The sequence below is a fragment of the Misgurnus anguillicaudatus genome, chromosome 10 (genome assembly GCF_027580225.2).
Source record: "Misgurnus anguillicaudatus chromosome 10, ASM2758022v2, whole genome shotgun sequence".
NCBI lineage: Eukaryota > Metazoa > Chordata > Actinopteri > Cypriniformes > Cobitidae > Misgurnus > Misgurnus anguillicaudatus.
Genome location: NC_073346.2, coordinates 24732207 through 24746170, shown reverse-complemented (window position 1 = coordinate 24746170; position 13964 = coordinate 24732207). Strand labels below are relative to the sequence as shown.

The window sequence follows — 13964 nt, the reverse complement described above, 5'->3', positions numbered from 1 at the left end:
TTGCTTGATCTTTGAGCATTTCTGTGACAGATGAAGCAGCTGGCCTGTTTGCACACATAAAACGTTTTATTTTTTACAGGAACGCCATTAGAGGTTGTATTATGTCATCCGATCACAATTAAGCCCCGATATGCCAGAAATTATGATTCAACTCCTCTGGGATGATGTCATGCTGAATGAGTGAATTTCGATGTCCCTTCACTGGTCCTTTTTTCCCTCTATATGTGGGGTGCTGCAGGTCCTGATCATGATCATGGCACAGATTAAACACTGCATCTGCAGACACCCATCCATTCTTTTCATCTCTTCCACGCTTCTATTCTTCCACCCCCCTTTTGCCATAACCCTGACGTGCTGCCTCGAACTGTTTAAGGTGATTGGATCGTGCCCATCCTCCATTTTTGGTCAGCTGGGGTCAGAGGTCGGTGACCTTTGCCTGATTGGACGAAATGGAATGGTCATCGTTGCCCTTTGTTGTCATTCAAGGGATAACAAAGGAAGAGATTTCACCGTCAAAAGTGTGCACGTGCACAGAAGTATGTAATTTATTTATCCCGCGAACGCTAACGTGCTACGTTTTTGTGCTGGGGCACTCATTGTACCGCTGTGCTTTTTTGCACGTTCAACCACACCCGTCGAGAGTCGCATGTGTGTAAGCACATGCACAGATGCCTTTTTAGTGTACATAAATATTATTTTTGTAGATCACTGTAATTCTGAGAATATAGATTTACGTATATTGGAGTGTGTGCAATATCTGTGATAGCCTCTGGTCTTTGACCTCTGACTAGTAGGCCGCCGTTGCTAGGTGACTGGTGCCTTTCTGACTGAGGTTTGGGTTGTGGGGTGACAGTCTAAAGGAGGGGGTCAGGGGACAGTGGTCACTCTAAACCTCCCGAGGGACACCCACACACACGCCACACTCGGAGAGAGCTGTGAGCTGAAACACAAGCTTGCATCAGTGCCAGAAATGTGATAGGGCCATATCAGAGATTTCTGGTATATGGCATTTAGGTTTTTTCAAGGAGTCATTAATAATTCTAAGCACATAAATGCGAATGAAGCAACAGTGTATGTTTTAAAATTAATAGACGTTCCTTGAAAGCCACCTTAAAACGAGCATGCTTGGGAAATATACAGGATAGTTTTTGATCTGTCAAAAATCACATCATAGCATGCAAACAGTTATAGTGGTGGTGTTGATGCAAAAATAAGAAACAACGATAAAAGGCAAGACTGCAGATCTGTAGACTATCAGCTTTAAAAGGCCACTCAGTGTTTGTGTGTGTGTTTAATGTTTTTCCACCAACGTTTTCATCTGTGTGGGAATTCTCTTTATCCGCTGCCATTTTTCCTTTTCCTCCTTGTTGGATGGAAGGGCATTTGTATTAGAAGACCTTAGCCTACAGCGAGCAACACACATATATTCACTAAAAGATATTTTTACTCTGGGTGTTGATGTTGGAATACAAAGTATGACTATGTGCTTTGAAACCAGAAAACAAATCATCCCCTTCTGTTTGCAGTGAACTGAAATGTAATAAATGAAACTCTCAAAACTTAAAGACCTTTTATGAAATAATGTTTCTGATATTCTCCTAGCAGCATACTGGCATTGAGAGGCATGAATGTTTTGAAAAATAACTAAACACATTGAAATAGCACTGTATCGTATTGTTTTTTCTGGATGTAATAATTTTAGCTTTTTACTCATAGCTTTCACTTAAATGTGTATGTGTGTGTGTGTGTGTCAAAGAGAGAGGGGAGGGAGACTGAGATGGTATCAATCGCCAGGCCATTGAACGTATTGATTAGTTACCTTTCTTATTAACATGCTGATTAAAAAGAGCAGGAACAGAAACAGAGCCGAGCCACACACACACTGAGACGGGGAAGACACCACATCGCCGGATAGGAAAGAAGCAATGAAAAGAGGAAAAATCGTATGGATTAAGTAAGGGATACAAGGACATGGAGGGATTCACAAAATGGAGAAAAGCGGTGGGATTTCTATGGTTTGGAGAACACTGACTGATGATTAAAAGAAGATAAGACGGAGGTTGTGGACCATAACACCCGCAGAGAAAAGGAAAAGAGAGAACGAGAGGAAGAGGGGGAAAATTAAAAAAGAGAGAGGGGCAGGGAAAAGGATGCTAGCCGACTGCATGGCAAACCCTCCACCCACCCACAGAGCTTCTGTTAGACTGGATATGCCATTGCCAAGGCTATTATAAACACATAAACAATGCTGTGAGACCTCTCATACACAGATGTGTTTAAAGATGTGTGACTGTTTTGCATGAACCAAAAGAGCAGATGATTGTGTTTGCATAGATGTGTATTTAATTTGTTCATTTTCATTATTGCATGCAAGTAGTGCACTGGTGTTGTTGTGTGCTTTATAATTAAATCATGTCAAGTGCTTGTATGTTTGTTATTTTGTCCATAATTCATAATTTTAGCACTGCTTTAGGTTGGAATTGGATGCTGCAGTATAGTTGTTTTGACGTCTGAAGTCATCATTTGATTTAAAAAAGGCCTCACAGCTAAGACTAGTATTTTTTAAATCATTTGTTTTATAAAGATTATACAAATTATTTAAAAAAATATTTATATATAATTACTATTAAAAAAATATCTATTTTTTGTTATTTGCGAATTTATCTGAATTGCAACATCTCGTTTGTTTAACTTCGATAAAATTTTGTCATCATAAATCTATGTTGTACTGTCAAATTTAATTTGCTTTAGACAAATTTCACCGCTCTGTATTGTATGTAATATGTTGAAATAATTGCTATGATTACTAATTTATATGAAACGTAGCTTATAGTACTACATACATGGACAGATATTAGACTAAGATTGCTAATAATTCACAATGGTAATGGTAGATTGCCATCATGCATGTTGGCAGCACGCCCACGTTTTCCAATCAATAAACAGAAGCAAATAGACGGGCGCGCGCCTGTTTGAATGCGGTTGAACAGTTGCTGTGGCAAAGAGGTTAAATCGTAAAATCATAGGAAAGATTTTCCTTTAACACTATACGGCTGAGTTTGAGAAAGCGACTGCATGGTGAAACGTTACTGAATGCTGTAAATGATCATGACCTTGACAGTAGGCCTAATCCACCAGATTCCCAGAGTACAGTGTTGTTTTAATATTTGTGAATTATTAGGATTGCTCTGAAACACTTATCTTTATATACATAACTTTATATAAAAAATACATTGATGTATGTCTATATTTATATATAATTTGAGAAATCTGGATTTTTGTGAAAATTATTATTATGATTATTTTACACTAAACAGCATAATTCTTACAGGTAAGCATCTTTATATGTGGGTTATATGAAGGGCATTTAAACTAATTTAGCAAATTATTTTTATTGTTATATAATAACGCAATGATAAGTTCAACAGATATAAACTGCTTCATACGAATACGTTACACGATTATGTACTTCGATTGGCCTATATAGGTTCTAATTTAAGATGCATTTACACAGACTTTGTTATAATTTCAGTGCAAAAATTTGATGATGATTTGAAAAATATTTAGCACCTGTTCTTAAAAAGAACTACTTGGATTAAAGCCCAAAACTTTTAACGCCAAAAATAACAAGACGTTTAAAGAGCAGGACACCGAGGTTCCCGAGTTACTCATATTAATAAATAGGTTGCTTTATGTTATTTTAACATACTTTATCAGAAAATAAAATGTAAAAAATAAATTAGATAAAAAACTACAATAGGAAAAACGTATAGTCTACTTGTATTTTTAACATGGTTTATTAAATAGCCTAATTTTGCACTAGAGCATTGTATAATCGTATACATTATTGAGTACAGTCAGGTACATGTTTTATTTTGATGTGATTTTCTTTAGTTTTTCATGGGCCTGCTCTCTGAGAGGTTCGGCCATGTTAATTGAGTTATTGACTTTCCTTATCGATCGACTTCTTTTTATTATTCACCAAGCGTTCTATTATTTTTGGACGAAATTAATTTGTTTTAAATTCTTTATTTTTCAGATTAGAATGTGAGATTTAGGCGGTGGGGTATATTATTTCTAGTGAAACTAGAGTTCCAAAAACCAAAATATACAAATTGATACAAAATATAAACACTAAAATAGGAGGAAAAACAAACTAATCGCTATTTAAAAAAAAAACAGCAAGCATAACATTGTAAATAAACAATAAACAGCGGGGCTCATAGTTGTACCGGCAAACATTTTTTTAAATAAATAGATACATTTTCTTAGGAGAGGTAAAATAATTGTAGGTCAACAGTAGCTAAAACTATGCTTTGTTGTTTAGTTTTTATGAACATTATTTTCGTTATTTATCGCATTTTTTTCATTTCACAACATGTTTTGAAAGACGCATCAGTGTGGTGTAGCAGATTTATTTACAGTTGTTTTTATTTTGTTATATTAGGCTACTAAGGGCTAAATAAATATACATACATGCTAAATAATTTTATAGGCTATGATAAAGCTACAGCCATCTCCGAAATAAAGGATAAACCTACACAAAAAATAGGTTCAGTGAGGCTATTTTACAACCAATACACTAAACAATTCATTTATAAAACAATATAATTCAATACATTTTTGTAACACTACAAGGCCCACTGAACTGTAATTTTCTATAAATTTTCCTATGAATATTTTTTAGATAATTATAATTATAACAGTTTATCAAAATATTTTTTTTAATTACTTTTGTTTGATGCATTAAAACTTAATTCTTATTTCCAGACAGTGTGGTTTTTAGAACCACACAAATAAGATATTTTGTTTGTAAATGTTATCTCCGTCTTTTTTGGGGGCTCATCGGTTAGCCAAAAATCTCAAAATAATGCAATAAGTTCTGGCTATACTATATAGCAATGACATTTTACATTTATATTGGCTGCAATTATGATCGTTATGATCCTTATGGTTATTTGGTGAGCCTAAAATTATTTGGCTTTAAAATAATTTAAAGATTTAGATTTATTGCAAATGATGTATACATCATTATTTCTTTTCAAAAGTTAATGTTATTTCATTTTTAAGTTACCTCAGAAAAGATAAAACGTATGTTATTAATGATATGTTATCAATAATAGGCTTATTAACACTGTATGTCGAACCTCAGAGTCAACATATACAATGTTAAAGAGTTAAAATCAGTAAGAATTTTATTACGATACAGTAATCACACAATCTCAGAATCTGTCTATTTGGCTGTGTGCATTTAGTTTAATGTACGTGTTAACCTGCAGGCCTCTTGATACACGCCACTCGGGAGGATTACGTGGCTCGACCAAAGGCTCAAAGAACTCAATAGACAGGTATAAATAATTTACTAACTCGCTAGCCGCTGTTTTGATTTCCACGGCTTGTTTTGAACAGTGTTTGATCATTGATATGTGTCACAGACAAATAGAAGAGAACAAGACGAGAAAAGCCCATTCTGACATGCTTTACAAGTTGCTGGACTGCTCACAGAAAAGCTCTAACTTAGGCAAATGCAAGTCAACACGAATGTGAGATCAAAAACATAATAAGAGTGAAACTACAAGCAGCTTTCCATAGACTGTGACACTGAAATCATATTTACATTTATGCATTTGTCAAACGCCTTTATTCAAAGCAACTGACTGTGCATTCAAGGTATACAGTTTTCGTTTTGTGTGTTTCCTAGATATTGAACCAATGAGCTTTGTGCTGATAAGGTGATGCTCTACCAATAGAGAAACTCCATTCAGGATCATTTCACGATTATGATAATTCTGAGTTTTGTTATACTTATTATTTATTTTTTGTATTTTATTGTTGCTTTTGTTATGCTTTTATTTTTGACGTTGTGTGAAATTAAATGCCATTTGTTTGATTTAACTGTCAAATAAATTAAACGGTTTTGAAGAAACGTTTTTTTCTTCAGAATCTGAAAGGATGTGAAGGTTTCCCCTCTCGATTTAAGTCTTTTTATTTGAGTGTTGTCTTCTTCAGTCGAGCTCTCCATCCGCAGTGAGTGAACTTTCACCTCGACCCTCAAACAGACCTTTTTTTTTGCGGTAAGAGCTGACCATTTTACCTCCAGTCACACAAACTACACACACACACACACTGACACACACCTCCCTCCCCCAGCCCTGCACGGCGCGGATCGATAGTGTAGCATCTGCTGCTGGAAGACAGCGGTCCCACATCGCACTGGAAAATTTTTCAAGCGGTAGAATTGCTCGTCTCTAAAAATTAAGCTGACAGATAGATATGATTAATATTCCGTGTTTCACACACCGAATCCACTCCCGTCTTTCTTTCTCCCTGTACCTCCCTCTCTCTGGCACATTAAACGACACTGTTTTAAAAAGGAAAATTACAAAAGTGTATTTTTATCGTTTATTAGGTCGTGCGTTTTAAGAAAGGTCGCATAAAGAGGGTCATAGGTGCGCGCTGGAGAGGACAAGCATATTGATCTCGTTTAGCACTTCTGTGATTGAGGAGGAAACTCTTATGTTAATTGTCCACTACACTGTAAGCTGACAACTGATAAGAACCTCTCTCTGTCAATGCGCGGTTCTGGCTTCAGTTAATTGCTTTTATCTTGGGAAAATAAAAATGTAGTTACTACTAAATTAATGCTTTGGCTTTCTAATGGGAATAAACTGAGCTATATATTATTACCAGTGCATTTTCAGCTATCACCAAAGTTTAATCCTGATAAATGGCCACATAGGCTACAATAAGACAAAAATACAGGACAGGACATTTCTTGAATTCTACATTTCATATACAAAAAAGATGCTCAAAGCTATTTGGGAATTGAAAAGGACATAATGCATAATGATGATGAAATTATCGCATCAAAAATACACCCAAAATGAAAGAAGACCTGACATAGCAACAAATCCTGAATTTGGATACATTGTTTTTGTGAGTCTCATCTCACTTGCCCCACCTAAGACAATGGCCACTTGAGGTCCGCAGGAGGGAAGGAGTTAACGAGGGTTGTAAATTCACCCCACATCTGTCAGATTTTAAGAGTGTGACGTACAGAGAGGGGGAGCTGGGGGACGAGAGAGAGGAGAGAAAGAGTTGGGGCCGAGATCGATGAGGATACAGAAGGAGGAGAAGGGCAAAACCACAGAGATAATGACAGCGACGGCGCGCGATGTTTAGACACAGATCGGCGCTCATTTTTGACACGGTTACAGCATAGCAAAGTCCGGACTGATCGGATCTGTGCACGCGAGCACTGCACGGCCTTTCGCGTCAGTTCGGTTGCGCATCCACGTCCAGCGAGAGACTGGCGGATAACGCGGGAGTGACGGAGGACGGAGCGGACCCATCCATCGCTTTCTACTGAAATGTGCTGATGACCCAAAAGGCGCTGTTACCCAAAATCGATTGTAAAATTGGGATTTCTGCAGGTGTGAGAGTAACCCATCCCATTATCGGCTTTTGATTGTGTTTTGGGGAGGGTGCACGGTTGTTCGCTTTTGGTCATCCCCGGTCGTATACGCTGTGAGGTAGGCAATTTCAACTGGGTCTTCTTCAATCTGCTTATTTATACGTTTTAAAAATGTCATATGATTAAGTAAACACACATTAAAATTAAACAAAAGCATGCTGTTTATAAGGTTAATGCAAACAAAGTTATTTGCACGCGTAACTCATTTTTTTTAAAGAAAATAAATCACTATATTAGTTATAGTTAATTAATGTTTACGCGTGTCTAACAAATAAAACGTAAATAAATAGATAATCAATAATCAAATGAGTAATTATGATCCTTATCTTTTTTTTCAGTGTCAGTCTTCAAGCAAAAATAACAACAAGGGCAGGAATAAATACAGATGAATTTATGGAGCACAGAATGTGTTTATTTGACCCAAAATGGTTACCATTGTGATGAATTGTCTCTGAAATTACACTGTAGTCATAATTAAAATCTAAATCGCTCAATTTCAACACACAGGATTTGATTTTCATATAAAATAACAAAAATCACACTCTAGACAATTATAAAAACAACACATAGAAGAATTTTTGGGTCTGGAGAAGAGGAGTGAGGAAGTCCTTCAGTACTAAAGACATGGATGCTAATATGGGTGAGATGTCTGTACACAGCCACGTGGAGCTGGCACACAGTCAGGACAGCCGTGCCATCCTTCATTCTCGGGATCTCACGGCTGCCTTTCCTCGTCCCTCTCTTGGAGGCTCTTCCATGGGCCTGGAATCTGAGCATCAGAGCACCGGGTACGAACACAGCATGACAACACTGGGCTACGGTAGGGATGCCCCGACCAGCTGTGGTAGCACCTATACCACCCTGACGCCCCTTCAGCCCTTCGATGACAAATTTCACCATCACCACCACCATCCCTGCCTGCCCGTCAGCAACGTCATTGGCAGCTTCACTCTCATGCGAGAAGATCGAGGTCTGCCGGGAAACTACTACACTTCATACGGAAAAGACTTTGGTTTAGGACAAGGCCTGTCTCCGCCGCTGGGCAGTGCAGGCCTGGAGACGGCAATGCATGGCTATGGCAGCCTGGCGAGTCAGAACGGACACAGTAGCCAGATGCTCACAGGTGGCCACGATGTCCATATGGCCAGCAATGGGGGTAACATGTGTCGAACAGCAGCAGACTTTGGGAGGGAGATGTCACCACCCTCTTTAGGGGGCGAGCATGGGGTCAGCCACCAGCTTAACAAAATGGACTTCCATCAGCACACTCCCACCTACCACCATCATATATACAACCAGAGTTATCAGCACCATCTCGCCAGCCAACAGGCCTCCAAGCTCGGGGAGCTCCCCTCTCTCTCTCCTTCCTCCGCTTCCTCCAGCCTGGGAAGGGAGGGCATGCTGCCCGGCTCTCAGAATAGCGGCGGAGGAGAGGAGATAAACACGAAAGATGTGGCTCAGAGAATCATCACCGAATTGAAGAGGTACAGCATCCCACAAGCCATTTTCGCAGAGAGAGTTCTGTGCAGGTCTCAGGGCACTCTGTCAGACCTGCTCAGGAACCCCAAACCGTGGGGCAAACTCAAGTCTGGACGTGAGACCTTCAAGAGGATGTCCCGCTGGCTACAGGAGCCAGAATTTCAGAGGATGGCCTCTTTACGCCTGGAAGGTAATGTGTGTTTATATGTGTTGTTTTTGCATAATGTTAAAAGGCTTGTATATTTATATATATATTGATGGATTTTGCAGATGCTTTTATCTAACATGACAACACAAATGTTTGGGATAGAGCCCATGAAATTTGTGTTGCAAATGCAATCCTCTGCCGGTTAATTTACAGGAACACACAATAACAAGTAGTACTTAATGGCCAGCTATAAACAGTAGCAAGTGCATCAATAGTATATTTAATCAACAATTGCCCAAAAAATCATCACCAATAAATTATGTATAATTGTTATTATGTGTGAGTAATAGCTTACCTATGGCATATAAATATTACAATGTTTTGACATAAAAGATGCTGAATCTGTAACTGTTGTCCAAAGCACACAAAGAGATCCAGAGAAAAACAGTAACATGAGAATAGACGAAGGCGGGGGGGGTGGCGATGCAGGGATGGGGCGGTTTTCAAAATGTCGGCTGGCGTGCTGCAGCAGCAGCCACTGAGGATTGTGGGGTGGGAGACAAACACAGACACGCAGATTCTCCGAAATCTTCCTGAATCCCAAGCGATCAATCACCTAAGCATGAAATATGCTTCAGAATGAATTATTCTGCTTGCATTACCACTACAGATATTGATTGGTGGCCACTGTGCCCTCAGTCGTAGGGGTGTTCCATGCAACGAAATACACGGGATCAATCAATGCCCGAATGATGCGGCGTCCTTCTGTTGTTTCGCAAATCTCTGTGATTTGCACTAAAAGTTCAACTCTCATTACTCTCGTCACATTACTCTCAAAATTTTAAGTGGTATCTGTGCGTTACACATTTCAGATTGTAAGATTCTGTTTGCCAGTCTCAGTGTTTTTGGGTTTCTTCTAACCGCTTCCAGCCAAAACACACACACACATGGATGCACAACAGTGGACGCCTCTGTATTTCCCTATATAACCCACTTTCCATGAGTGTTGACTTTTCTCAGCATGCCCTTTGTTTAATTACTAGCTAGTATTGATTTCCTTGGGAAAGCAATGCAGGAGGCTCCAGCACACACCTCCTGTGAATAAGACGGCATGAGCAAACATTAGAATGCATGCAGCTACACGCCGCCTCCATCGAATTCAATATACAGATGCGTTTAATGGCGATTCAGCTTAATGCTGTGGTTTTATCCTGCATTTATGCAACACGTATTTATCCTTTTGAACAGCAATCAATTTTAAATCTGTGAGTTTCCCTGATTTTGTGCATATAGTGCAAACAGGCCTCGTGATCACATAGCATTTGTTGTACTGGTGTATAAAGGTACCCAGTCTGTGAAAACCCACCTAAAGCCATATTTTAATTTTATTTATTAAAAAAACATTCTGTACAAATATAACTTTGATATCTTTAATAAAACTGACTATGCCCATGGAAAAGGCCAAATCAATCAAACTTTTATTTTCTTAAGGACTTTTATTTTCTTTAGTCTGAATTTCACAGTCAGGGTCATATCATTAAATATTCCACTATGTTCACTAAATTTATTGAATTGATTCTTTAGATTAAGAAATCATGAGATTGGGATTAATTTGTATTTTATTTATTTTCTAAGTCCCATTTCTTTTGTGTTATAGCCGTTGTCTTTTTACAAACTGGCTAAGGTTTGATTGGGAAAGAAAGACACAGAGATGAACAGTCAGAAATGCAGTCGCAGGGCAGGGTAGAGATCATTACTCCAAACCTCAGCTCTCGGACAGCATTGGGATTTCAACACACAAGCACCGAAGCCTAAAGCCCTTGTCTTAAAGAATCAGAGAGATACGATCGGCTTAAAAACCACAGGCTGCCACATTCAGAACGATAAGGAGCGGTACGCAATAAAATATGAAAATCTTCACGGCCTATTTTTAAAGTGGATAAATCTAGATTTAGTATTTTCTCTGCCGCCTGCAGAAGAGAATAAAAATAAAGGCTAGAAGACACCCCTTCATCCAGCACTTAAGGGGTTAAAACTCCTCTATAGGTCGGGCAGTCTGAACAGCACAGATTTAATCAATAATTTCTATCAGCCCCTGGCCGAAAAAAAATCAGCAGGGGGTGGAGCGGGCAGGGAGCAGGGCTGGGGGAGAGGGAGGGGGTGATAGGCAATTGGGGGGTGGGGGTGTTTTATGAAAAAGCCTTTCGATCACGTTTTGGCTACATGAGACAAGTGGTATACATCATGATTAGGGTCTGCTCCCACGATCATAAGAACTCTATGGGGGGGTGTTTATGTCTGAGAGTACGGTACAGAGCTCAGGATTTATAGCATGGTAATTCGTACCTTTTACACATGATTACAACATCGGGAAGCATTTAGTTAATGGTTGCTGCTATAGTGGCAGCGGTGGGGTGATTGAGAGGAGGTACAGAGGGGTAAAATGCTGACATGAGTACTGTATGTGGACCATGGTATTGGCTTTGTTATGTGATGGCTAGATTGATACAGCGCTTCTACAGTGGACTGCTGTGTGATCTTTGATGTTACTGTCATGCGTTTGTGATTTTTGTAATTTTTTCTGGTTTTGAATTTGTCAATTTATGATTTTGTCATACATCATCATTATCTTATCACTAATCACTCTTATCTTGAATTTTCACTCAGGGATCAAAAAAAGTACATTTATTTATCCATCAAGTTGGCTGATAGAGACTCTGTGGTTTTAATCTTGTCTACAACTAGTGTGGTATTCATTTAAACAGTTAATTATACTATAAATGATACTATAATATGTCAATTCAATTAACATGATTAAGATCTGCATACAATTAATGCAAAATAAAATACAGGATACCAGAAAGCAAATAGCACAGGACTTAACTAAAGCTTGTTGGTTCTAACATACAGTGTTTTTATATGTGCACATATGCTTTTTTTGCTGTTTACAATGTAAAACCATCTGTTCTTGAATGCTTTAAATCAAATTTTAAAGACATTCAAATGGTAAAATGTCCAAATCAAAAAGTCTGGACTAAAAGTAAAGGCCATGTACACTAATATCGTTTTTTACTGCTGTAAAAAATGGCTGTAATTACGCAGCTGGTTGTCAGTAACTTACTGTAGAAGATAAAGACTAAAAATGTTTCATGTTCATTTAACTTTGAACAAACTATTGCCAGTAAATAACATGAATGTAAAATCTACAGTAAGTTACTGGCAACCAGCTGCCAGTAATAATGTACAATGTAAAAAATCCGTAGAAATTACAGTGTTATTGCAGCTGGGTTGCTGGTAACTTACCGTAGATTTAAATTTATGTTATTTACTGGCAAGAGTTTGTTCAAAGTTAAATACATTTTAAATATTAACAAGTCTTTATCTTTACAGAATAAAACTATACAATAACAGCCTCATGCAAAGCATTCTGGGAACCAGAAATCATCATCAACCTTTTTCTGCTTTTTGCTTCAGATTTTGTTTCCCAGAATGTTTTGCTTGATGCTGTTTTTTTAGTTTTACTCTGTAAAGACAAAGACTTGTAAATGTTTAATGTGCATTTAACTTTAAACAAAATGTTGCCAGTAAATAACATAAATTTAAATCTACGGTAATTTACCAGCAACCCAGCTACAATAACACTGTAATTTCTACAGATTTTTTTTAACAGTGTGCTAAAAATTTGCTGTAATTATGCAGCTCATTGCCAATAACTTACTATAGAAGATAAAGACTAAAAATGTTTCATATTCATTTAACTTTGAACAAACTCTTGCCAGTTAATAACATAAATTAAAATTTACAGTAAGTTACTGACAACTAGCTGCCAGTAATACTGTAATTTCTACAGATTGTTTTACAGTATTTGACCTTAATCTAAAATCTTGTAATTGCGGTACTGTTGTTATAATAAATTGCTCGTGATGTTCGTCATTTTTTAGTTGCTTTACATTTATGCACTTGCTATTGTTTTTTTTTTCAAAGTGGCTTGCATGCATTCAATCTATGCATTTTATCAGTATGGAAATCGACCCCATCATGTTTACGTTTCTAACACAATCCCCTTCCAGTTAAGCTACAGGCACATCTAATAATTTATTCACATACAAAATGTTTTTTCTTTTCTAACGTTCTCTCTTTTCGTCTCTCGTTTTAGCTTGTAAGCGCAAGGAGCAGGAGCAGTCTAAACTAGAAAGGAACCAGGGCCCCAAGCGTACCCGTCTGGTCTTCACAGACCTGCAACGTCGCACTCTCACGGCCATTTTCAGAGAGAATCACAGACCTACCAAAGACCTGCAGATCACCATCTCCCAGCAGCTGGGCCTCGAGCTCTCCACCGTGAGCAACTTCTTCATGAACGCTCGTCGCAGGAACGTCAACCGCTGGAGCGAAGAGGGCCGTCCGTCCTCCACCGGCTCTTCGGGATCCAGCAGCGCATCTCCAGCTGTGACCTGCTCCACAGCATGAGGCATTTCTGCTCTTAACGGCACAGGCTCACCACCTGTAGCTGAAAGAGTTTGAGATTTTAAATCAAGGGTGTTTTTATATGGAAATCAACAGCAGATGAAACCAAAGATGAAGTCTTTACGAGGGTAATGTCCAAAATAGAAAAGACTGATTGTAGTTTTAGTGCTGATTATTTTAGCCGTAATCGCAAAGGACTAACGCCCAACACATCAGGGCTTCTGAAAATAATCATTCACAGGTTAACATATTGAGTTTCTGTGAAAGTTTATTGAAAGGTATTTAATTGGTTAATTTATTGTTTCATAATCTGTTTCACTATCAAAAATCAGTGCAAGATCCTAATATTTTTGGATTTTCTTTGTTGATGGTGACACGTGAACAATTTATGGAGAAATA

The 13964-nt window shown here is 38.1% G+C and overlaps 1 protein-coding gene across 1 annotated transcript; it reads left to right on the top strand.

The window, feature by feature from the left end:
• Positions 1–2642: 2642 nt before the first annotated feature.
• onecutl (one cut domain, family member, like) lies at positions 2643–13876 on the top strand. Its single transcript, XM_055210531.2, has 3 exons — positions 2643–7532; positions 7813–9143; positions 13258–13876. Exons 2-3 carry the CDS (start codon positions 8099–8101, stop codon positions 13566–13568), a joined length of 1356 nt encoding a protein of 451 aa, XP_055066506.2. The 5' UTR covers positions 2643–7532; positions 7813–8098; the 3' UTR covers positions 13569–13876.
• Positions 13877–13964: the final 88 nt, after the last annotated feature.

Coding starts and splice junctions, on each gene's coding strand:
- onecutl (XM_055210531.2), top strand. CDS start 8,099: ATGGATGCTAATATGGGTGAGATGTCTGTACACAGCCACGTGGAGCTG. Junction 9,144..13,257: donor GGCCTCTTTACGCCTGGAAG/GTAATGTGTGTT, acceptor CTCTCGTTTTAG/CTTGTAAGCGCAAGGAGCAG.